The sequence below is a fragment of the Acartia tonsa genome, chromosome 10 (genome assembly GCF_053477335.1).
Source record: "Acartia tonsa isolate MP-2025a chromosome 10, ASM5347733v1, whole genome shotgun sequence".
NCBI lineage: Eukaryota > Metazoa > Arthropoda > Copepoda > Calanoida > Acartiidae > Acartia > Acartia tonsa.
Window position 1 is genome coordinate 26,537,130 of NC_137269.1, and position 25,493 is coordinate 26,562,622.

At 31.4% G+C, this 25,493-nt stretch overlaps 1 protein-coding gene across 5 annotated transcripts in view; it reads left to right on the top strand.

Annotated features, from left to right (window-relative positions):
* LOC145329742 (E3 ubiquitin-protein ligase ZNF598) overlaps window positions 1-19,209 on the top strand; it is an 89,112-nt gene extending 69,903 nt beyond the window's left edge. For 4 of the 5 annotated variants that reach the window (XM_080174114.1, XM_080174112.1, XM_080174116.1 and 1 more), the window contains exons 28-30: window positions 8,104-8,219; window positions 13,282-13,356; window positions 17,700-17,786. In XM_080174114.1, the coding sequence (XP_080030240.1) occupies window positions 8,104-8,219; window positions 13,282-13,356; window positions 17,700-17,774 (266 nt within the window). In that variant the 3' untranslated portion in view covers window positions 17,775-17,786. Of the gene's footprint in view, window positions 1-8,103; window positions 8,220-13,281; window positions 13,357-17,699; window positions 17,787-17,883 lie in introns of those variants that run through there. The other variant, XM_080174113.1, reaches the window with a different exon arrangement.
* The last annotated feature ends 6,284 nt before the right edge of the window (window positions 19,210-25,493 follow it).

The following is a 25,493-nucleotide window of genomic DNA, read 5'->3' on the forward strand; positions in this document are numbered from 1 at the left end:
TTGTCAAAATGTTTTAAGTTTTATTAGCTTTTTCAACATCCATCAAATTATTAAAAGTTGGATACATCACATAATTAAAGTGGCCTATAAATAACAGAACTTCATTTTATAAACTGGAAAAAAAGATAGAGAATTCAAGATTTAGTGAGCTTATGATAGTTAATAAAAAAATTTGTTTGTAAATGAGACAGCTGTACCAAATAAAAAAGTAGAATATTGCAATGAAAATTGTTTCTTAAATTTTGTAATTTTCCATGTGGTATACTTGTCTTGCTTCATTTGTAATTTATTTTCACTTTAATGTACATTTACAATAAATACCTTATTTTATAGCAGGCACACTTTGCAGAGCAGAGCAGTAGAATAGAATTACAAATATTGCATTACACAGTAATGGATTCCCATTTCCTTGATCTTGCTCAAGGGAAAAACTTGACAGAAAGTTTATTTTCACCAGGGATTTAAGGATAGACTGTTCTTGATCATGTACATAGAGTAACCTGCGGCAGTAGCGTCACATCGGCTTTCTTCCGAGGAGGTTTCAGGTTTGAGTCTGTAAAACACCGGCCCATACTTGAGAAGCCAAAAATGATACCTACAGCTGCTATGTCAGGCGCGTGGTATCAATAGTAAGAGAGGAGGAATGTCTTGGCAAATGTCTTAAATATTCCAGACAGAGGTTGTTCAATCAAAGGGTTGGTTGTATATTATAGGAAGAATGGATTCTTTACACCGCAATTATAAGATGCTGATTATGTTTCAAGGTGAGTGTAGAGGTCTTGAACCCGAAGTGACATCAAGCTCCCTAGAGGTCAATAATGCCAATGAATGTACATATGAGCTACACCTCATATTTGTTATCAAACACTGGATCAAAGATCCTATTTCCTGACTGAATCTAACTAATCAATGCTTAACCTACCACCTGGGCTAAATATTTCAGGTGTCATAATCTTAACATCAAAAATAAATACTATTAAAATATCAAAATATTTGTACATATGAGCTACACCTCATATTTGTTATCAAACACTGGATCAAAGATCCTATTTCCTGGCTGAAGCTAACTAATCAATGCTTAACCTACCACCTGGGCTAAATATTTCAGGTGTCATAATCTTAACATAACAAATAAATATTATTAAAATATCCTAAAAAAACATTGGAGTCGACCTGATAAACATACGCATTAAAACATTTTGCTTGTTGCTTTATTCCTGATTTTGAAGAAAAGAGTAAACTAAACTTAACTAGTGCTTCAACTCTTTGATTAAAAGGCTCTACGCACTTTTGCTACTTTTACTTGAGGCCAACTTATTTAGATTTAGGATAAAAACCAGTTATATGGAATAACAAACAACCTAAATAAAATAAAATATTTTGGGTTAGATAATAGAAATGATATAACCTTTTCTTCAGCTTTATACAGTTTAACAAAGCATTTGAGAAATAAAATATAAAATAACTAAAAGTAACAAACATAACTTAAAATGATTTTTAAATAGTTATATCGTTATAAAATGTATTTTTTACAAATATAAACCTAAAATTTTGTATTTTAATAAGTTTTTGAGGCACATTTAAGATACCATTAATTTATAATTGTTTTCTTAATGTGTTGTTATCTTGTTAATGTTAAACTTAATTCACATTGTTTCTATAAAGGCTATAAACAGAACAAGATTAACACTAGTTAAAAATACAAATATATTTCAAATCATAGTTCATATTTTCCAAGTTGCTTACCTATAAAAGGGGGGGGGGGTTAATGCAACCATCTTGAAATCAATGTATAAATGACACTTAGAATTCGAATATCGATCTGAATTTTTGCATGAGTAATCCTTAGTAGGTCTGTTTTCCCTAAATCAAATAAAAAGTTGGAAAAAAGTAACGGCTGGCGGTTCAGCTATTAAGCCGGTTTTTGGCTATTTTCAGGGCAAATCCATTGCGAAGGAATCAACTTTTCGATAGACATTATTAAGTCTAAAAATGATAATCTTGGCATTTTATAGCTTCTATCAGCCTTTTTAGTCGATTCTAGCTGTTAAACAGCTGGTACTAGAAATTTTTAATAAGTTTATTGGTGTTATTATCGATAATTTTGCCCTAAAAAAAGCCCTTAAAATGGCATAAACGGCTGAGCCGTTAGCCGTTACTTTTCCAACTTTTTGTTCGATTTAGGGAAAATAGAATTTAGGGAAAGGTTAGGTTTTGCTTATCCTGTAAGGAGTAGAACCTTCGCCTAAATAGGTTAGATACTGTGTTTTTAAAATATTTTTTATAGGATTAGTATATATTCTTTGTCACCCTAGACATATTTATATTTAAATTAAAAACCAAACAGAACCAGAAAAAACTAGTAAACTCAAACTAGAAACAAAAATTTTAGATTTCAAATATAAAACAAATTTTAAATCAAAATTAAAAATTTCCAATTTTAAAATTCAAATGTAAATGTATTCTTTTATTTCCTGCCATGCATTAAAGATTGTATGAAATATTCATACTTTGTAAATGTGTGTGTATGTTGATGTGTGTATTGAATCAGAGTATGCATACATTTATATTAATGTCTTTCTCAATTCAAGCTGTATTTCAAAAATTTAGCAGGGGCTGGCAGCCGTCATGATTTCAAATTTTTTTAGACTTTCAGTTGCAGTCTGAACATAATTAATCAGCAGATGCTATTTACAATTTGTAGCTTCTATGCTTTTCAAATTAAAATTGCAGCTGCCTTGCTCTTCAAAATACACAATATTTATATGCATTAAGTTGATTTAATTCTAATTGCAAAATGAAGTTTTTTTTCATACTTATTAATTGAATAATATTTAGCAGATAGGTCATAATATTTTATGATTTTTCAGTTTTCTAACTAAATGGAAAATACGTTAATACACTTCTGTTTGTAGCAATGGGGGTGGAGGGGGTGTTACATAACCCCCTAGATGTTTGAAAAATTTCACATCCAGATACATTCATAGGATAAAATGTTCATACGATAGTTAAGAACACCAGGTAATATAAAGGGCTGTACCATGTAGGTAAAGTAAAACTCATTGTGATTGGCGAATCTAAATACCAATTTTAGAGGGGAGAAATATGTAATAAATTTACACCCAATAGCTTCTAACATTGTTAACATTTGCTTCATTGCCTTGCCACATTGAAAATACTGGGTGTCACGCTCTGCACATTTCATAGCTAACATCACTTATTAAAAACTGATATTCCATGCATTGTGAAATAAATAGACTAACTTAAAATTGTTGGTATTATTAGTTTGTGTGTCTGTGTGTTTGTATCGAAGGATCTCGCTCACCGCTGAACTGATTGGGTTCTCCTTAACAGGGTAGCTTCTCATAGGTCCCGGGAAGGTTTACAACTATTTTCTTGGGGGGTGGGACACCTTCCCCCCCCCAAAAAAAAAAAATACTTTTTCTTTGAAAATCCAAAATAAGAAATTGGGTTATCAAATTCGACTCCCCCCTCCTCAAGTGCCCCTAGAGGCCTCTAGGGGCGTATCCGCTAGTGTGGTTACATTAAGTGCTTAACATTCATTAGAGTGTAATTTGTAACTGACTGAATTAGATGTCTCATGGTTTATCTAAGGATGTTAGATGAATTTCTACGTCATACCTCGGAACTATATATGCTGGTACCTTGTTTCTTTTCATCTTTGGAGGAATAAAGGAATACCTCATTAGGAGATAAACAAATCTACCAACCTATAAAAAATATTTATCACCTTTTCAAGCAAGGCTTCGAAACCGATTTATATCTGATTATTGAAAAATCGTGTTTAACATCGTATTACAGACAGTTATCAAAAATATTAAAATAAAAATTTGGCTAAATAAAACTGGTTCCAATCTTGTAATATTTTATTTTAATATCCGCGGAAATCTGTCTACAATACGATGCGACAAATAACAGTTATGCCTGTTCTCACTATCTGTCATTCCCCCTTGTTAATATTTTAAATATCTTCTCCTGATTTTTCATGTTCTATCAGGGTTATCAGAGTAAACAACCAGTTTGAAAAGGAGACAATGATCTTAATAGCAATATTGTTCTCTTTCTTTTATTTTATTTTTGTCTTAATTGCCATTTATATATTGTCTGAAGCTTCAAGATTGGTTTAATGTCCTCCACAAATAAGATAAATTGTCTTAATTATCCTGTTTTTTTTACCTTTTTTCTCAACTATGTAAAAATTGACCAAGAACAAAGAAATTACCAAATATATTGACCACTCCCTTTCTTGAAAATAGTTATTTATCGAATTGTATTATAGACAGCTTTCCGCGGATATGAAAATTAAACATTTTAAGCAAATTTTGTTAGAACCGAGGTGCTGAAGGCCTGCGCTAAAAAACTAGAATCAATATTATGTTTTTTAATTAATAAATATTCGTAGAAAACTGGCTATAATATGATACAAAACATGATTATTAGTATTTTTAGAACCGGTTCTTATCCAGCGGCTATTAATAAGTTTTGAGGCCATACTGGAAATATAGTTATCTTTTTTATATAACTTTATGTTATGATAATGTTTGATAATCCAATTATTGAGAATAAACATTTTCAATGATTAAATTAACTGTGTATCCCTAAAAGTTTAAAAGTGAAAATGAAAATTTAGAATATTGATTGTGATGACATGACCCTGAAAGTTAGGTTGAGTGTGGTTCTAGAGAGTGTTGTTTTTTTAGGGATGGAGTGGGATTCCAAATTCTTATTTTTGGCAGATTCAGAATTCTAGCAGTATTTTAAAAGGCTCTTTAAAAAAAAAAATGGAGCATGAAAAGCTGTGAAATGAAAATAGATAAATTTTGATGTCATGTGACCACTGTACAGCCAATTAGAGGGCTTAGTTGAGCATGAATCACATGATTGTTGGCTGGACAATGAGAGCTCTGCATTACCAGCTGATCTCTCAACTTTGTGGTTTATGTGGGAAGAGATGGGGGGGGGGGGTTGATCTTTGTCTTAAAAAAGAGGGAGTTGAATGAAAAAACTCAAGACGCTAATTTTAGCCTACCAATTCAGAATCTGGAATCTGCTATTAAAAAACGGATTCAGGATTCGGATTCCAAAATTGGCCCAAAAATTGGGGGATTCTGGATTCCAGATTGCCAACCCTAAAATTAACATTAACCAAACTTGCTGAGCAGAATTTTATGCATAGACTTTGGGGGAAAAATTAATTTACTGACCTATTTTTAATCCCCGAAAATCCCTGATGTTTTCAAAACTTTATAACTTTATTCCCTTTACATACACCTCTCCTGAACTAAGCTTAGGTCAAAATAAAAAAAAGACAATCTTTAGAGTTTACAGATTTTAAAAATGATGTCAAATGCGTTAAAATTTGTGTTTAGTTGTTCTGTGAGAGATAAAAATGGATTAAAGGGGTAGTTGTACGAAATGCTTTAAACTTGAATTTAGTGAACTACATATTTTTTTCTGTTCAATGGATTAAACTACAGAAATAGGACATATATCTGAAAGATTTTCAATTTTCTACCACGTAGTTCTAAAAATATGGAGACTTAAAAGTCGTATGCTTATGAATATGCAATGCAACTTATATGGCTGTCTTAGTTTCATAAATATAGCACGAAGACTATTTTATTGGTGCCTTAATGTTTGTTATTTATGGTAATACAAAATTACATATGTTAGATGGTATTCTTGTAAGTTATGCTTGCAATCATTTTTCTGAAATACACTCTGCAACTATCCAGGGAGTAAGGGAGGGGACAATGGGCAGTTAATTCAATTTCATAGTTGTGACCCTTTAAGGTTGAAAACCCAGATATTTTCAGATAAAACAAGTATTTGCAATATAGCAACCTTTAGTGGAAATTTTTGACTTTTTGAATTGTTTTTAATTCGAAATGCACCATCCTTAAACTGATGCTATACTACAAGCCTTTAATTCTAGAGATCAAAACCCTTGTTTACAGTTCATTTCCATAATTGTTATCATCTAAACTTCGGAAAATTAAGGAAACATACCATTTTACTTTTACAACATCTTTTACCCAAATTTTTTTATTGTATTTATTAAAAAGCTTAGACATGAAAAAGCCTTTAAATAATTATATTACAAAACTTACTAAAACAATTACCTTCCTACAGAACTTTTAACTCAAGTTATTTCATTTAACGAAATAAAAATGAGATACCTTGCGTCAAAATTTCATACTACATAAATAAAATAGTTGAGAACATAAGTACATCTTAATTTTAAAGATCTTAAGGATTCAGTAACATATCTTAGGATAACTGGTATAAATCTGGATTGAAAAGTTTTAAAAACACAATTTTAGAATTACTAAAATGCTAAAGTTTCTGACTTAATCCTGACCTTTCAAAACTAGTGGTATGAAATATTATATTATCGTAAAGTTATCCTATTATATAAAGTAGCAAGCTTTTTTGTTTGTAGCGAAGGATATCAATAACTGCTGAACCGATATGGTCCTCCTTTACAGTGGAGCTTCACATATGTCTCGGGATGGTTTTAGGCTATTTATCCGCCCTTCCAAATCCCTTCGAATATAGAGCACCTAGATGCTAGGGGCGCATCCACTAGTCTTATATAAGATAAGGACAGGTGTGAATTTTATATGATGTTACAATTTACAACTCATATCACACTGTAAGTGTACACAACCTTGAAAATGTACATGAACTTCTTCCATTCTGTTTCCACAACCTTGAAATTTTTAGTCTTCCATCTATAATACAAAGTAGAACGATGTCTGTCCGTCTGTCTGTCCGTCTGAAGCTTAAGATCTCAGTAACCACTGAACCGATTGGGCTCTACTCTTCAGGGAATATACCTACTGGTCCTGTGGTGGTTTTAAGCTATTTTCTTGGGGGTTGGGACACCCCCAACCCCCCCAAAAAATGAAAATTACCCCCCCCCCCAAAAAAATTTTTTTTTACTTTTTCTTTTTAAATCTAAAATACGAAAAATTTGGTTGATCAAACCTTTTGGGGCAAAGCCCCTAGAGGCTAGGGGCGAAGCCGCTAGTTTATTTATATAAGAGTAACAGAAATGTCGAACTTGACCACTAACCACTTGACCGATCTGGTTCTCCTTTACAGCGAATCTTCTCATAGGTTTTATTTTGGGGGAAGGTACCTTTACCCTTCCAAGAGAAATCGCATCTGGAAAAAAATATTCCCCCCCCCCCCTCCCCCGACTCTTATAGAAACTGTTTAAATTTACATAACCTAAAACAATATTAAAATACTAAGAAGAAAGTATATCAAAAAATTTTCTTTATATGAATCTTTACAATTTTTGTGAATAAAAGGTGAAATCAAATGTCCAAGTCTTCTGTGGGGTTTTAGTACCTTTAGGTGAAAGGACAAGTAGCTTTTTTTGCATAATTTGCGTCACTAAAAATGTTCCGTTATCCTCGAAATTGTATAACTTCCAGAATTTTAAGGATTTAATGGATTTAGAGTTTACTCGTGTATGAACAATGTCTCTACAAAATTCATAAAATTTATTTATGTGTTCTGTCCTATCTGTTATTTTAATGTCAAGGCTATACATTATTTTATAATGTCAGCTAAACTAAATTGCTTGTGATATTATTTAGAAATGGGGGACATTAGACTTTAAATATATTACGCAAGAACCTAAAACTTTCTGAACATATAAATCTTGATTGGATGGTACAAACCTTCAGTATCTATTTTTTTCCTCCAATAATACTGATCTACATAATGCTTAATATTGTTTATCATAAATCGGAATTTTTTTTATTGTCAATTGACCGTTTGATTTTACTCGCTTGTTTATTACTTAAGGACATATTAAGTTAGGTTATATTGGGTATTGGATTGGGTAGCTGCGCAGGATTGGCGGTGCCACAGATATAGGTTTGGCAGTTTCAGGGGTTCTCGCTTGGGTTATGAATAGAAAAAAAACTACATTCCATCCTCTTATTTTTACATATTTTAGAATAAGCTAAAAGGGCAGGGGAGGGGGGGGGGGGCTACGTGTGCCTAATAAGAATTGTGAAAGCAAAGATAAATGCGGCACATGTGTAACATTTTTCTTATTTTCAGGTGGTCTGAGCTGCGGACAATATTTCCAGACCTGCCACTCTCTCATGGAGGACAAGAATTTTGTTGACATATTTGCTGAACTTATGGTCCTTCTACCTGACATCGATAAACAAGAGGTTAGTTACTATGTCAGGGATCAGGGGATAAGCAAAGCATGCTAACTCAAAATTTACATGATATGAACGTATTAAAAGGGATAAGAAAATGGCCGATAAATTGATGTACATTGTACATCTCCAATGATGATACACAAAATAACTTCTTTGGTAGATTACAATTAGTGGTTGAAACGTATTGACATTTATCTTAATGAGCCAATCAATCAAAATTCAAAAAGTCCCCAAAAGTGTTAATCTAACATTATTATAAATCTTTGGGGACTAGTGTAATTTAAATTTACAGCCCATTGTTAAAAGATTTATTCCGAGTAGAGTCGTAGATGCATACATTTTTATATGCCAAATCCTCTTACCTCTTTTTTTAACTTTTTATTATGACATTACAGTAGGTATTTAAATATATGGTCAACAGTCAAATTTCCGGCGTTCAGACTTTTCACGAGTATATGTCTGTTATTATTTTGTTACTTTCAAAACTTCATAATTTCATGGATTTTCTTATTGTTCGTTTCGTGGATTTTTCATTTTTTCATGCAATAGTCAATATTTGGCTATTGGTTGAAGCCGAACTTTAAGAAGCAAAAATCCTTCCCTATAAAGAAGAACCCAATAGGTTGAGCGGTTAGCGGAATGGTTCGCTACTTACTCACAGACAATCATCCTGTTTCTTTCATATAAGGAATCCAAAATACTTATTGTATATAATTAAAACTGACAAATGTCCCTTACTTTTGTGACGCACTGTCGTAACTCACAGGCCACAGAATAGAAAAGTCTTGAAAAAAAAAGTTTACCTACTATTTTTACAAATATAGGACAAAATATTTATATTCCAATAATTGAATATGTAAAATAACTAGGCCTTCTATTCCAAGGATTAATGGATAACAAATCCATCTTTCCTCATAGTATTGTGAGATTTATCGAGTATCAGCTGCTAAACTCATAGAGGCAATTGAATTAGGGACCCCTCCCCATTTTTAATTTATGTTTTAAAAATTAATGTAAAAAACATTTGGGTTGGGTTAATTTTTTTCTAGCTGTTTTAAATATTTATAAACCTTCCCATGACCTATAAGAAGCTACATTGTAAAGGAGAAGTTGAGAACGATATCGGTCCAGCGGTTAGCGAGATCCTTCTGTACAGATAGACAAACAGACATCCTGTTACTTAATTTCAAGGATAATTTTGTCCCCTCCGACCCATAAATATATATTCCTAGTATTTATGAAAAAAACTTTGAAATATAATAAAGTTGTAGACAGTTTTATTTACTTCTTAAAAATAAACTTTAAAATTCTCAGAAATGTTAGGTACAGACTTTAAATTTAATTTTACAGCACAAGGTGACTACTTTTAGTAGTTGAAACAGAATAACAAGCATCTTCGCCCCTCGCCTTTAGACCTTTACTAAATAAAGGGGGAGTAATAAATTCTTCCAAAAAGATTATAAAGTTTGTTTAAAAAAGGGAACCCAATTAAATTCTTGAAATCTTTTGCTATAAACAATAATAAATTTCGACATAGAAATTCTTATGACATATTTAGTAAATGCTATTTCCGGAATCCGTTTTTTAATAGCGGATTCGGATTCTTAATTGGTAGGCTAAAATTAGCATCTTGAGTTTTTTCTTTCAACTCCCCCTTTTTGAAGGCAAATACTATCATCATTATATGCAATATCTTTTAAAATCTGGTTCGATTCTCGGAAGTGAATTATAGAGAACACCAAGAACATTAATTTTTAGGACATATGTAGCACTTAAATTTTATAATATTGCTAGAATCCGGAATCCGCGGGAATCCGCCATTTTTTGTAAGAATCCGAATCTGGTCAAAAAATTTAACGGATTGCCATCCCCAATAAAAAGTCATGTTAGTAAACTGTATTTCTGTGAATTGTATTGCCTGTAACACTTTCACAAAATCCTGGAATTTTTATATGAAAGGGAATAATCAGAAATTTTATATAGGGTTCTGTCTGGAAGATTCAAAAACACATTTTAAAAGCATTGGCTCTTTAAACGTTTTTGATTGGTCTGTCTGTATGCTGGTAATAATTCTATAAAATAAAGCATTAGGGTTTTTTTTGTCTCAAGCTTAAGATCTTAATAACTACTGAGACGATTAGATTTTAGGGAAGCTTTTGTTGGAAGCCTCACATTATTCCTGTGATGGTTTTAAGCTATTTATCTTCAGATTTAAGTCTTGGGATGGTTTTAAGATATTCTTCTAGCTTTTCTATGCCACTTAAAATGCAAAGCCCCGAGATACTAGACTGCTAATGATTGAAAAGCTCATTATAGCAAAGATCACTTTAAAAATACAGAAATATCGATTAGAACCTGAACAGCATATCAAAGCACTGGTTCATAGTACAACTAAATATTCTATTTATGTGTTTACATAAAGAGGACTATCCACGAACAAGAGCAAGTGACTCTAAGCACCTTCCAGCAGTGATTTTAAATGTTTTTTTTTTTTTGGTGAATATACGAGGGTAATGTTTAATATCGTCATATCGATTTAAAAATTAGGTTTCACCATGGTTTCATATGAAAATAACTTTGAAATATTAAGAATTTTCGGACGAAATATCATCAAATGTTTTGTTGAGTTCAAACTGCTACGACTTCAAAGTAAACTTTTTCACTGAAAAATGATATTTTAGAAAAGAGGATGGTACCTTGTAATAATGTAAACAGTTTTATTAGTGTACTTCCGTAGTTTACAGCATTTGATTATGTTTTGGCGTGTTATTCTTTTTGAATTTTTAAACTCATTAAAACATTTGATGATAATTTGTCAAAACAATAGAAAACCATAGTGGAACGTAATTTTTTAAATCAAAATAACAATATTAAACATAAACCTAGTATATTCACTAAAAAAACATTAAAATCACTGCTGGAAGGTGCTTAGAATTACATGCTCTCGTTCGTGGATAGTCCTTTTTGCTAGTATTTGAGGAAAGTGTTTTCAATTCTTTTAAGTTTTGAAGAAACAAAATTGTTAACAGAGCCAACACATTTGCAAATAAACTAGAATGATATCATCCATAAAGTTTAGCGTCTAAACTATAGTTTCGTATTTTTCCAAACCTATTTTAAAAAGGATGCTTACTATGGACATTATAAGACTACTATTGAGATGCTTCGCTTATAACATTGTGTCTAATAATAAATAAGTTATTTCATGAAAGCATAGTTAAAGGAAATTTATTATTCTGTTGTAATAAGATCAATTTAAACATTGAAAGTCAACGTGGAAATGAATGCTTACCATAAGGAATATAAATACTGTTTGTACGCAAGAAATCACAAATAGCAAGGTTTTAACATTTACAATTCTAAATATTTTTCAGAGTTTAAAGGGAAAGTACAAAAGTTTGTCCATGAATTAACAAAGATTGTAAAAACATATTTGTTATTAATATTTATGCAATGTCTAACCCCATAACATGACCCGCGACTGTGACGTAACACCTAGCGCAGCTGCAAGTTTGAGTAGGGGGAATGCCTTGGCCCAAAGTAGGAACAAATCATTACCATGCACAGTTTAAGTTAGGACTTTCAAACAAATTTTGTGCAATCAAAGGATGGTTGTCTGAAGGGTGTTTGGCCATATTATCAAAACCATAACATTATCTTATGACTAAGTAGTTTGGAAATTCTAGACATTACAGACAACGAATTTTTTGATTATCTGTAGTGCAAAAATATAGAAACATCTCTCTAAAGGCCCATAACATAGCACTAGCAGCAGTAGAAATAATTTTATCGCCATTTGTTCTGAAATTCGAACCCATTTTCACAGCCCAATAACTAAATTACAAATAATACATTTTCTAATTTTCTATTTAATATTTTTCCTTTTCCTCTGTAAATGAATACAGGAAGAAACTATGTTTTTCAATATCATAGCGCAGAGGTTTTTGGCATCCACAAATATAGGTAAACCCTCACTGCCACATATCTTCATAGGGTTTCATAGCCGCAAAAATATACATTACAATAGTAAATTGATAAGATGATATGTTAAATGGTTAGGTGGAATCGAAGGGGAAGGAAAAGTTTTTAGTTCTTGTAATTTGAATTATCATATGTGCATGTGAGAAAATCCATGCATCTCGCAAATGTAGTAACATAAACACAGAATTTATACGATATAGAATAATAACGACAGCTTATAACCGGTACCATTATAACCAACTCTTTGTGGGATATTTCTCATTATTATTTATTATATCATAAAAATCGAGTTAGCCTTTGGTAATGAATCATTTGGTATAGAGGCTAGAGTTCTTGCGACAATTATCTAAAGCCATACCTACACTTTTCTTAATAACAGAGGGGTCGGTCCGTCCGTAAAGGACAGTATTTTACCGTATTAATCAGTAACTGTGAAAAACTAACTACCTGACCTTTTAAGTTTTAACTACAATTTTCTTTGCTATAAAAAAACATCTATACATATTTTAAATGTCTAGGATTAAAGAATTTTGTATTTTCAATTCAAATTTTTCTTTTCAATATTTTGGTTAGATTTTCAATATTAATTTTGTTAAGATTTGGAATTTTTCCGGGCAAGTTGAGAGGATTAAATATTGTTGATCTTTTTAGTGTTATATATATACACATACGGATTAGATATAATAAAAAAAATATTTTTTCTGTACTGAATTCAAGTACTGATATTAAATTATTCTGAAGGGGGGGGGGGGGATGCTTTGTCTAAGAACATGACATAACAGCAATTTTATTTTGGGTGCTACTCCTCCCTTAGTTTTAGAGATATTTTTTTAAAACAAAGATACCTACCTAAGGTTGGGGTCACTATTGACAACAAGATTTTACCCAATTATCTCTCAAACAAAGAGAGTAGCACCCAAAATAAAATTTCTGGTATGTCATGCTAATAAACACAACATGGCCCCCTAACCCCCTTTTTACACGACCGAATTCATAAATTAATCTATGTGTTATGTTTTTGATTGACGAAGAGACACATTAAGAATAGCTTCACTTGTAAATTATATTGAATGTACTGTATATTTAGGAATTATACACCGAGTTTGTGAAAAAGTTTCCTGGCCAGGACCAGAAAGTTTGCCAGTGTGATATTTGTAGACAGGTAAGAAAATTATTTTTCAAAAAATTGCTTCAGAACACCACTCCCTCCCCCTTCCTCGTTTATTATTTTTTTTTAAATGGGGTATAGTCAATTTCGTGGCAACGTTAGACAATCGGCCTCGCAGGGGCTAGAAATAGGGGAAAAGCTACTGTGAAAATACGACGAAATTACCCTTAAGAGGCGTTGCCACGAAAGGGACTATACAAAAAAAATTGAAAAAAAAGGTTGACGATTTTTTCTTGTGTCAATTCAATAATCTATATTGTGTTAGGTTTGGTTAGGGTTGCCCTGCAGTGTTAGATACCTCACAGGATTTATGTGGTCGTTATGCGCCAAATTATTTATTTTGCTTAACATGGATTAATGAAAGATATTTACGTGGTTATTTTATTACTTCAATGCTTGTTTTTATGCTTTTTTATACAGATAGATAAAAAATATATATATTTTTTTAAATATAAAATCAAATAAAAAATAAATGTGTAAAACCAAAAATTGAAATGAAACAGATTTTACTTTTTATTTACAAGGCAGACTTCATTTATAAATTCGCAACTATCAAAGAAAAATCGACCAACTTTGGTGCTCTGATAGAATTTAAAATTAAAATCACCTAAAATTTTGAAAAACAAATTATAAATAAGAGTTTTTGGTATGAAAGTAATTGTAGCAAGTTTCTCTTCAAATCAGAATTTTTTTTAAAAATGTCTTGATGTAAAGACTTTTTTTAAGTAGCTTCGCTTCCAGAAAGAAACAAATAACATTGAGAATGTACCGAATTGAATTTATTTTTCAAAAGCAATAAATTTGCTTTTACACAACACTTTCTTCTCTTCTTATTGAAGTTGTAAAAAGTAGATTATTGAAATAGAAAAGTCACCGCAAAACAAGTTTACCTTTTTTTTTAGCAGCGCAGCTTTTCTACAATTCTAGTTATTTTGTCACAGACATTTTAGATATTGCATTCTATCTTATGAATTTGATTTAAATCTTGTAAAGAGGAATGCTGTCTGTCTGTTTGTGTGTAACATAGATATTACTAACCTCTAGACTGATGTGGCTTTCTTTTACGGTGAAGGTCCTTTAAAGTCCCAGAAACCTATAACCTTCCAAGAGAAATCGCATCTAGAAATCCATTTTGTTTTACGGCTCTACCTTCTTTTTGAAGTGTCCCTAGAGGCCTCTATTGGGTGCTGTATGACTACTAATTACTCGAAACAACATAAGAATCTTTGTATTTTCAAAATTGTTGGGAGTATTGTTGCCATTCTTGATTCATTACGAAAATTGCGTTAATAAATTCACTTTGCACTGTATGATCTTTTTATTATCAAAGGCATTGAAAGAATGCAAGTTAAAGTGAGAAATCAAATATTTTTGTTATCAATAGGATGACCATTTTTCTAACATCAAAGTCACTAATGATGTTTTATCTAGGCATTCTTAATGGATATAGAATATACGTGGATATTATGACAGGGGAAAACTTGTTGTCAATAAAGGTTGCTAACACGGACATCACTTTTTGGTCAGTTCGTTTATTATGTAGGATGGGGAGGGAATGGGGTGAATGGAAGGGATTGTTAGTTTAGCTAGCTACAAGTTTCACTTTATATGAATTCATTAGTAAATATTACTAGTTTATCAACTAAAGATAGATTTGTTGCATATAAAAAATTTGGACAATGCGAGTTTGAACCAACGAATCAAGATTTACTAAAACTAAAACAACCCATGCAAAGTACCGGAGCCAGCCAACAAATGATAAAACTTTGGGTACCAGTGTAGTCTACAGTCCAATGGGGCGTCGTAGCTCAGTGGTAACGCACTGAGTTACGGTGATGAGAGTTCGAGTTTTAGTCCCCATGTGGCAACTCGAATTTCTCAGTTGAATAATTTCACGCAACTTCCCCTGGTTGTGTAAGAAGGGGATTATTGAGTAAGTTTGGTGGATACTTAATAGTCAAGTACATAATATCAGTACTACCCTTATCCCAAGCTCCTCTGCAGAGAGCGTCATTCATTACTGTGACTTAATTTGGGACACCTGCCATACTCGGCGAGGGTGAGGTAATAATGAGTAGCTCTCATGAGATAGCGGGTCAAGTCATAATGTGCTTGAAAGTGGAGCTTGATAGCCCTGGTGGCTATACAAAAGTGTCTCAGCCTACTCCATGACTACTTAGGTCCAAACCCTAAGAGACTATGGCTAATCAATCAACAGTCCAATGTCTCATCCTTTTCGTATTTTTTTATGTGAAATAACTTAAAGCTGTACATGCCTAACATTAACATGTCATTGGACTCTAAGAGGGGTGTGCCATGATTTCCTTCTAAATACCAACATCACAAATTCATATTACCAACCGAATTAAAAAATTTGTTGTTAATTTTCACATATAATTGGACCCCAACGAGCGACGAAATTTTGGACGGTATTATTTTCCCCAGGCATGGTTTTAACTCAAGAAATTGAAATATAATACGGACGAAATGAATAAATAACCAATGATATAGTCGGATTGTTCATAAATTGTGCTCTTATTGTGGTCCAATCAGGGAATTGTTCAGCTAGTTTTTTCTTTATTGAGTTTGGTAATACATTTCCAGTATGGCTTCAAAACAGATTACTATCCGCTGGATTATAACAGGTTCCAAAGTCATGTATAGCATCCTATTATAGCCAATTTTTTTAGCCTGGGACTTTGGCCCCTAAACCTAACAAAACTGGTTTTAATCTTATTTTTTTTATATTATATCCGCGGAAAGTTGTCAATAGTACGATGCGATAAATGAATACTAGTTATTACAATGTTGAAGTTACTGGACACTCTGAAATATACATTTGATATGAGGAAAAGTGCGTGTAATAGTGTAATCATCTACTTGATACCCCTGCGGAGAAAAGTAATAATCTTCATTTGGACATTTTCATATCAGGGAATTTTATCTATGCATCATACTTTGTACGTTTGTTTACTTTGCCTACATATTTTTTTCATTAAATAGTAACATGGAGGAAATTAATTGGAATAGTTATTTAACGCATCGTATTAAAGACAGCTTTCTGCGAAAATTAAAATTGAAATTATCAGATGATAACCAGTTTTGGTATCTCCGCGGACTGGGTTAACAAATTGGTATTAATTTCATGACTTTTTATTTTAATAATCGTAGAAAACTGGTTTTATTCCAGTGGATACTAATAAGTTTCGTAGCCATACTGGAAATATTATTGGACCCCAAAGTTTTATGAAATTGAACAGTATCAATCTTTGATTTGTTGTATCTTTATAGCACCTTGATTGGGTTGTACAATAAGATATATAAGTTTTCCGGAATTTTGAAGTTAAGGGGAGATTTGAAATCTGCATAAAATTTTGAGGATTTTTTATAAAGATCGTTTTTTGTATAATTCTTTATCTAAAAGCGGAAATGCAATTTAAGTTAATTAATTTTGGCATCTGTGATTAGTGGATTTAAAAATCTGCGCTCTGATTCGATGTCGTACATCATTCAACCAATTATAGCGCAGGTAGTTTAAAATCCACCTATCCTATTGGTCAAAATTAATTAACTTAAAATGCATTTCCGCTTTTAGATAAAGAATTATACAAAAAACGAATTTTATAAAAAATCCTTAAAATTTGATGCAGATTTCAAATCTACTCCCTACATTAAAATTCCGGAAAACTTATATATCTTATTGTACAAACCTACAATATCCATTCTTTTACACAAAGTATTTTAATATAAAGAAGGGGTAACTTAGTTTATCGAAATTGAGGTTTTACAATGAAACTTACATTAAAAGTTTATTGTCCTGTACTTTTAAGACCCCCCTCCCCCAATTTATATATTCAATGTGTTTTCTTGCCCCTGTAGGGAGCTCCAACCCTGCGGGACCTAACCTACCCTGATAAAAGAAATAAGTTTGCTGGCCTTGTATTTTAAGATTTATAATAACCAAACATAAAATCAAAGCTCCAACGAAAATAACCGTTCTTGTTATACATTTACCAAGTGTGACAAGCCTCAAGTTTTCCCAGGGGAGAAGTATATTAGTCTGGACTAAAGTGTCGCACATGAATGTTTCCTTCGTTATTCAAAGAATATTTTTATTTAATTAGGAGTATTTTCTTAGACTTTATAAATTCCCTAAAAATATTATTTTTCTGAGTTTTGACCAAAAATTAAATTTTAAAAAATACTCCCTCTGAACAAAAATATTTTTCCCATTAAAGCTAAAATGTAGATTGGAGTGCCGTCTTACTCCCCTTTCTAAAGTAGGGGTAGGGGGGTGTAAACTGATAGTATGTTAACGATACTTATTATATATTTAGGTGTTACTGGCTGAAGATTTTGACCATCACCGAGAAAGTCACTATATGGATGAGGATTTCCCTGTTCTTGGATAAAAATTCTATCAATTTAGGTGTTACTGGCTGAAGATTTTGACCATCACCGAGAAAGTCACTATATGGATGAGGATTTCCCTGTTCTTGGATAAAAATTCTATCAATTTAGGTGTTACTGGCTGAAGATTTTGACCATCACCGAGAAAGTCACTATATGGATGAGGATTTCCCTGTTCTTGGATAAAAATTCTATCAAAAATTGGTCGCCATAACTTGTTTTCAACATTTGTACAGCAATACCCTCTGTTTAAGTAACACAATTGAATTAGGGAATGCAATAGAAATATATTTGTGAATTGTTGTTCCTGTCCTTTGAGGGGGAATAGTGGAACACCTTCTCTCCTCTGAAAGGATTAAACCCTTCCAATTTTGTAAGATAGGGTACAATGTAAATGATGTATAAAAATTAAGATTATAGTTTAAGCGGCCAAAAATGTAAACAGTCGCCAGTGGTAACTTATAAGGAAATGGGACTTTACCTGAAGAAAAACTATGTTTCATTTATCAATAGGTATAACGCTATGTATTTGTACATTATCATAAAGGTTGGGGACAAAGGGTTTTTTCTTCAGGAACTGTAGCCCTGTCTTAATAAGATATTTATATCACCAAGCAAGTAAAAATAAAATAAAAAACAATTTGATAAAAATTTATGATTATTGATAAAATTACTTGCTATTAAATAGTTTAATTTTAAATCGTCACATTCATTTTTATAGCCAAATTATTTCATCAACAAACATTTTTCATGATTTTATAAACTTTTATATTCAAAAATGAAGTTTTATATTTAACAAAAGCCAGTGTTTTAATAGTCATACACCTTTTTTTATTGTTAAATAAGTATTAAAATAATTTTATATCTATGTGGGGTTTCATATTAAATGAAAAAGTTGGGATATCTAAAGGTTAACAAAAACAGTTTAAAACCATTTCAAACAGTTATTGACTTGATTTTCATTTGTTTATTTTTCATTTGTATTAAATTATAAGTTTTGAAAGAATTCGTTCTATGTGTAAAAATATTGATATATGTATTTAATTTGAAGAATTTTATAACCGCAGAAATGGATATAGAATACGTGGAAATTGTGAAATATTCTTTAATACCCTGATAAATTGGTTTTCCTAGCTGGCTAATATAATGAAACCTCACCCTTCCCATATCCTTATATATTTAACCAATCCACTCCCCTGAAAGTATTCAGGAACGTTTTGACCAATATATTAGCAACCTAAATTTACGACAAAAATTCCAATTTTACAACATTCACGTATTCTATATCCATTATCACAGATATAATTCAAAATACAACTTTCAGCAAAATATAAATGTTATGAATTTTATTTGTTAATATATGTATTTTCTTATTTGTTATTTTATTTTGTTAGAAGATTGTAAGGTTATACGTTAAAATATATATTTTTCAACTTTTTTTTTCTTAATTATTAAACATTTTACTTATTTCATTGGTTAGATATTGTCATATTTATCTGATTTTTGTAACAATGAAACCTTGGACAATTAAGTACAATAGTTTAGCTAAGCACCTCTATACTTAAGTCCCAAAATGTAAGTATGTCCTAAAATAGAAATCTTTATATAAGCGATTTTTAATTAGTTTATATTTTATGAATTAAAATTCTACTTACCTATTACGTTTTGACATTGTACTAAAAGTGTTCAAGTTCGTTTGTTCTACCCACAATGCCATCGAAGGTGATTTGACTTTTGTGTCAGAACCTGAATTGGGACATAGTGCATTTCATTACCCTAGGTTAGGTAACTTCATTTCACTTTTCAATAAAATCTAAAATGCAGCCGTTTTTGCAGGAGGTACCATTTTCTGTGAAAATTTTAGAGGAAAATTAAACAGTTTTTAGTTAATTTCTACTTCTATTTTCAACTGAAGAAAAAATCCTTTTGTGTATATACAGAAGCATTGTTGTTACTAAATCTTATCAAAAAAAAAATTTAAAAACTAACCCATAATAGCCGATTTTTCATTTTGTTCAATATGGGTAAAATAAAAATATTACCATCTCCAAAGGGTTAAAATAAAAATTTCAAAGCTCTAAAATGTTGTTCATCGAAAATAAATAGCAGTTTATAAGGACTTTTTGAATCTATCTTCTCATTTAACAGGGAAAAAAAACCAAAAATAGAATCTATTTTTTCAGGGTTGACATAAAAAAAGCATTTGATAGAAAAAACTATAAAAAAAATTATTTTTTAAAAGTGCTAAAAAGTAATTCAGACTATTCAGTCTTTACCTCTGACATTGAAATAGATGTAAAAAATGTCAATTTTGTATAGCAGCCAATTAAAATAAATTTTCTTATGGAAATTCTCATCAGAGCATTTCTGATAAACCAAGGTCTTATTGGATAACATACTAAATGCTCCTTTAAAAAATTGTATTCTATGAGAAAATCATGTTTTCAAACGGATATTTCAAATTATAGAGTAGCTTCAAGTGACTAGCTGTTCCCAGAGTTAGAGATACCAATGTTTATTACACTAGTCCTTAAAGTTTTACAATTATGTTGGTTTAACAACTTCGATGACTTTTTTAATTGGTTAGTTTATTAAGTTGACTGTTCAAACATTTCAACCACTAATCTTAAGCTCCAAAGAAGGTAATTTTGTGTTTCAATATTGGGGATGTACATCAATTTATTGGCCTTTGTCTTATCCCTTTGGATCCATGAGTTGTTCTACCCTTTGACTTTAGGGCGATATTGATCTTGAAAATAGTCTAACACCACACCCAAATAAAAGTGCAACCAAGTTGGACCAACGATTTCCGAGAATTTTGGATACAGACAAAAAACCTTAGTACTGTATGTAATGTATATTAGAATGACAAGATTGAATGTTTAATGTCTATTTTATAGGTAAAATTGTCTTTCTAACTCACGCTCTCTTATGCTCCCTCTCTCTCTATCTCTCTCAATCAATCTCCCTCTCTCTCTTTGTTTCTCTTTCTCTCTCTATTCAAGGGTGATAAAAGGGAAATGCAGTTCTTCATAAAATGTTGTTTCAAGGGGTTGTATACATCCCCTTCTGCACGCTTATGATCCAAAATATTGCAGACTATATTGTAACATACCCTTTTTAAAAGCGAAGCTTTTCTATAATTAGGATCAGTCCGTACGTCCGTCCGTCCGAGATAGATAGCTTTTATTCGTTAATTTAGGCATGTTAGAATTGTCCTATCGATCTCAAACTTTGCATGATGATTCCTGTAGTAGTTAGGTACGATTTAGAAAGCGTAGCAACTCTATAATCATAACCAGAATGTCCGTATGTCTATTTTAAACATGTTGATTTTTCTACTTTTTTAACAACAAATTTTTATGTGATCTAATTATCCGTTTGATCTGATTTTTGGTATATTGATTCCTGGGACAACAAAGCAACTCTATAATCAAGTCCTAAAATGTAAGTATGTCCAAAACATTATCCTGTATCAAGCAGTTTTTTTAACAAATTTACTTACAATTTTGATTCGACTCTTTCGATACTTTTATATTCTGATTATTCAGTTTAGACTCTATACAAGTGTTAATATCCGTTTGTCCTACCGTTTCAGTGCTTCGCTTTTATGGATGTTGTCATCCTTGTTCCAAAATGATCATGTTTATGGGTTGCACTTGTTTTTGAGAGAAGGCATTTCCCCTACTTTTACTATAAATACCTCTCAACTAACATAGCAGCAGTAGGTCTTTATTTTGTCTTTAGTTATGAAATTTGTTTTGGCTAAGATTCGTACCTTTCTCTACCATGTGCAGGTTTGCTGAATGCTATAGAAACAAGGATGACAACATCCATAAAAGCGAAGCACTTAAACGGTAGGACAAACAGACATTAACACTTGTATAGTGTCTGAACTGAATAATCAGAATATAAAAGAATCGAAACAGTCGAAGCAAAATTGTAAGTAAATTTGTTCAAAAACTGCTTGATACGGGATAATGTTTCTGGACATACTTACATTTTTAGGACTTGATTATAGAGTTGCTTCGCTTATACTATTGTTCTTTGTTGTCCCATGAATCAATATACAAAAAATCTGATCAAACGGATAACTAGATTACATAAAAATTTGTTGTTAAAAAAGTAGAAAAATTAACATGTTTAAAATGGACAAACGGACATTCTGGTAATGATTATAGAGTTGCTATGCTTTCTAAATCGTACCTAACTACTACAGGAATCATCATGCAAAATTTGAAATCGATAGGACAATTCTAACCTGCCTAAACTAACGAATAAAAGCTATCTATCTCGGACGGACGGACGTACGGACGGACCTACCCTAATTATAGAAAAGCTTCGCTTTTAAAAATATTACTATTACTTGGATGTTGCACCAGATTTTCGTGTACTGTAATAAAGTAATTCTCACAGCCAGCCTAAGTTACTATACCCCAATCCACCCCCTGGATGAACAAACTATAATAAACGAGGTACATATTAGCTAGCTAAATTGGCGACAAATTTTCCCTTGTTAATATATACATGTATTCTATATACATTGCTAAAGTAAACCAGTTTTAAAAAATATAAAAGAGATAAACGGACAATGGAATTATAGAGTAGCTTCGCTACTAATAATGGATATATTATTATTTGGATTTTCATGTTCTCTGATAAGGATAATTAACATTTCCCCCTCTACCACATTTATATCCTCCCCTCTTTCTGGATGAAAAAACTGACCAATATATGGGTTTCATGTTAGCAAGCTTAATTGACGACAATTTCCCCCTGTCATAATATCCATGTATATTCTACATCCATTATTAAAATTGTGACTATTTCTAAATTATGTTTATTTGGGATTAAGTCGGACAGAAAAACATTGTTTTTAATCATATTATGTAAAACTTGGGGATGTGCCACTAGCATCTAGAAGCTTTTAATTCAAAGGGATGGGGAAATTCCTAAAATCATTCCGGGACCAGGTAAAAGCAGTCAGTGAAAGATTAGTAAAATAAAACCTTCCATCACATTCTACCGAATCCAACTTTTGAATAACATAGTTTAAATTAAGCGACACTTTTCAAGTTTTTTATTCTTTATTTTAATTGTTTAAAGATTAAATAGATTCTACTTTTTAAAAGCTACTCTATAATTTGAAATGTCCATTTGAAAACATGATTTTCTTATAGAATACATTTTTTATAGAATCTTTTTACAAAGGAGCATATAGTATGTTATCTAGTAAGTCCTTGGTTTATCAGTAATGCCCTGGTGAAAATTTTGTAAAAAAATTATCATAATTGTCTGCTATGATAAATAGATTTTTTTACATCTAATTAAATGTCAGAGGTAAAGTTGAATAGTCTGTATTACTTTTTAGCACTTCTTTAAAAAATTATTATTTATATTTTTTAATCAAACGCTTTCTTTATGTCAACACTGAAAAAATAGATTCTATTTTTGTTTTTTTTCCCTGTTAAATGAGAAGATGGATTCAAAAAGTCCTTATAAACTGCTATTTATATTTGATGAACAACATTTTAGAGCTTTGAAATTTTGATTTTAACCCTTTGGAGATGGTAATATTTCTATTTTACCCATATTGAACAAAATGAAAAATCGGCTTTTATGGGTTAGTTTTTAAATTTTTTTTTTGATGAAATTAAGTAACAACAATGATTCTGTATATACACAAAAGGATTTTTTCTTCAGTTGAAAATAGAAGTAGAAATTAACTAAAAACTGTTTAATTTTCCTCTAAAATTTTCACAGAAAATGGTACCTCCTGCAAAAACGGCTGCATTTTAGATTTTATTGAAAAGTGAATTGAAGTTACCTAACCCAGGGTAATGAAATGCACTATGTCCCAATTCAGGTTCTGACAAAAAAGTCAAATCACCTTCGATGGCATTGTGTACCGATTGATTCATGAGGTTTGCTTTCATGGATGTAGTCTTGCCTGTTTATTAAGAACTAAACGCAGACTGGCCAGAGTGTACGTTTTGTACGTTACGCATCGAATCTGTGTACGTTCTGGACGTTATTTTGATATGTGTACGTAACGTATTTTGAAATTTGTATTTTTGTACGTTTTACGTTTTTTAAAAATAATAAGAATCAAATATTAGCAGAAAAGTAATTTGTATGTTTTGTACGAAAATTTTTGCAAAAACAATAGGTGTATTATTTAAATAAATTCAATAATATCTTCAATTTTCATAGAACAAAAATATGTATGTAAATTATGCATATATGTTATTAGAACTTACAGTTTAAATTTATGGATTTGAAATATATGTCCTATAGATATAGTTTAAACTATTGAACAGAAAGAGATATGCAGTTGACTAAATTCAAGTTTAAATGCATTTCATGCTACTACCCCTTTAATAGATTTTACGATAATTTTTTTAAAATTCTTTATATACTTGGGTAAATTTTCCGAGATATCATATGGTGCACAGTGTAGGATTAAGAAGTCTTATTTTTTGGTATCTTCAATTTTAAAGAATAAGAATCAAATATAAGTATAAAAGTATTTGTATATTTATTTGTATTTGTACAAAAAGTATTACAAAAATAGTATATTATCTATAATGCAAAGTAGAATGATGTCTGTCCGTCTGCTTGTCCTTCTGTATATCAGAAGCTTAATATCTCTGTGATGGTTTTTGCTATTTTCTTTGGGGGAGGGACATTTAAAGCTTTTTACTTTCTACTAGGATTAGAGGCTTCGTATCCCTCTTTTATAGAATCGTTTGTTGGAAATTTGTCAAAAAAAAATATAAAAAAAGATTGTGATTATTTTTTTCATTTAGGCTTCGCCCCAGGGTGCGGTGGGGGTTCCCCCACCCCGCTGATTTGCATTAGTTTACAAAAATAAATTGAGGGGTGGTTGATTTTTTTTGGGGGGGGGGGTGGGTTTCCCACACTCTAAGAAAATAGCCTAAAACTAACACAGGACTAGTAGATATATTCCCTGAAGATTAGAATTTAGAACCCAATCTGTTCAGCGGCTACCAAGATCTTAAGCTTTAGACAGACAGGCATTGATTTACTTTGTATTAAAGACTAGTATTTTCTGAGATCTTTAGCAATAGACAAAATAACCCTATATCCTATTATATGTTTATCCTATAAATCCTTTTTTTTTCTGTAACAAAGAATCTCGCTAACTGCTGAACCGACATGATCTTTGTGAGGTTGTAGGCTATTTTCTCTGTTCTTCCATATCCCTTCAAGAACCTGTATTCAAAATGGTAGAAAAATAGCCTAAAACCGTCTCGGTAACTGTGTGAAGTAGTTATGAAAATCTTAAGCATCAGACAAAAAACTTACTACTTTATTTAATAGAATATACTTAGTACGTAATAACAGGATGTATGTCTCTCTGTCAGTTTATTTGTACCGAAGGTTCTTGCTAACCGCTAAACCGATATGGTTCTCTTTTACAGGGTAGCTTCTCATAGGTCCTGGGAGAGGTAACAACCACCCTCCCAAGAGAAACTACTCTTAGAAAAAAATCACAACCATTCCCCTATTTTTTCTTTCTTTTTAAAATTGAAATCAGAAATGGGGGTGGTCTACTCCCCCTTCCCTCACTAAAAAAATTATTAGCGAAGCTACTCTATAATCACTTTGTCAGTCCGTTATGCTATCGGAGAAACGTGATTTTCTCGGCTCCTGTTTTTTGATTGAATAAGTTCACATTCTACATATTTTCATTGAGA